We start from the raw sequence: 1,546 nt of genomic DNA, 5'->3' as shown, positions 1-1,546 counted from the left end.
TAAGTGATGGCATTCTGATTCAAGTGTTCCATGTGTTTTCAAGTCAGCCAATATTTTCTATTATTCTATATGAATGTAAATTCATCGGGCATCCTTCTAGTACCTTATTTTCAATTAAGTAACCCTTTTTTTTTCAGAAAAGTGGTAGCCACTTGATTTTAGGACTGGAATGGATGTACATACTTTTAAGAGCATATTGTTATGATGCTCCAGGACCTGTGGGAGTCAATATTTTATAATTGAGGAGTTTGACATGGACATATGAGCAAGGAATTTAAGTCAGCAAACACATGAAGAGAACAAGTGATATATTACTATATATGAAATATATATACATATGTTCACATAGATATGTATACATATGAAATATATTCATATGTGTACATGTATATATATATATATATGTGTGTGTACATAAGTACGAATATGTATGTGCAGGCATATTATCATGGAAAAGACTTTGGTATTAATCTCTTTGAGAAGTACTTCCAGGCCATGAGTTTCATCATGGCAGTCTTCATGTCCTTGTTCCTCAGACTATAGATGACAGGGTTCATAGTTGGGGGTACCACTGCATAGAACATGGACAACAACAAGTCTAGAACTGAATCAGATTTCTGCGGTGGCTTTAGATAAGCAATGACACTGGTTGTGATAAAAACCATGAAAATGATGAGTTGGGGTAGGCAAGTGGAGAAGGCTTTTGACCTACCCTCTGTGGTTGGAATCTTCAGTACAGTTGAGAAGATGTGACTGTAAGAGATTGTGATGTAAATAGAGCAGAAAACACCTATACCAACCCCAACAGTCAAACTCACATAAACTGCTAGGTATGAGTCAGAGCAGGAGATGCTGAGTAAGGAAGGAACATCACAGAAGAACTGGTGAATCTCCTTGGTGCCACAGAAGGGCAAAGTGAATGTACTAGCTGAGTGTAGGGCCCCAAACAAACCTCCACTGAGCCAGGAAGTACCTGCCATCTTCACACAAGCCCCTTTGGTCATGATGAGTTCATAGTGAAGAGGCTGACAGATGGCCACATAGCGGTCATAGGACATCACTGTGAGGAGAAAAAGCTCTGATGCTGCAAATAATATCATTAAAAAGAGCTGTGACACACACCCCCAAAAAGAGATGGAATAGCTGTGGCTCAGGGAATTTGTAATTGATTTGGGGACAGTGATGGAAATAAAGCAGAGGTCCAAAAAGGATAAGTTCTTCAGGAAGAAGTACATAGAGGTATGGAATTTCCCATCAAGAGAGATGACAGTGAAAATGAGTATGTTACCCATCAGAGCCACCAGGTAAATCAGTAAGAAGAGGATGGCATGTAAGACCTGTAGCTCCCAAATGTTGGAAAAGCCCATGAGGAAGAACTCTGTCTGCATGGTGAGATTGGTCATGTTCTAGGGGTGGAGGTTCTCTCCACTGTCTGCATGGGGAAAAAAAAAACAGATGCCAAATGATGGGAACACATTTTCAATAACAGTTTACATTGGTTCAGACTCACTGTCTGGTCTTGTGTAAATCAGAGTCTATCTATCTA

At 39.6% G+C, this 1,546-nt stretch overlaps 1 protein-coding gene across 1 annotated transcript; it reads right to left on the bottom strand.

The window, feature by feature from the left end:
• Window positions 1-446: 446 nt before the first annotated feature.
• LOC114039331 (olfactory receptor 14A2-like) lies at window positions 447-1,403 on the bottom strand. Its single transcript, XM_027857037.1, has one exon. The coding sequence runs from the start codon at window positions 1,401-1,403 to the stop codon at window positions 447-449; it is 957 nt and encodes a 318-aa protein (XP_027712838.1).
• Window positions 1,404-1,546: the final 143 nt, after the last annotated feature.

This window comes from Vombatus ursinus, unplaced genomic scaffold (assembly GCF_900497805.2).
Source record: "Vombatus ursinus unplaced genomic scaffold, bare-nosed wombat genome assembly UNPS02000713.1, whole genome shotgun sequence".
Lineage (NCBI taxonomy): Eukaryota > Metazoa > Chordata > Mammalia > Diprotodontia > Vombatidae > Vombatus > Vombatus ursinus.
The sequence above is the reverse complement of the archived record's forward strand: the minus strand, read 5'-3'. Positions and strand labels throughout refer to the sequence as shown.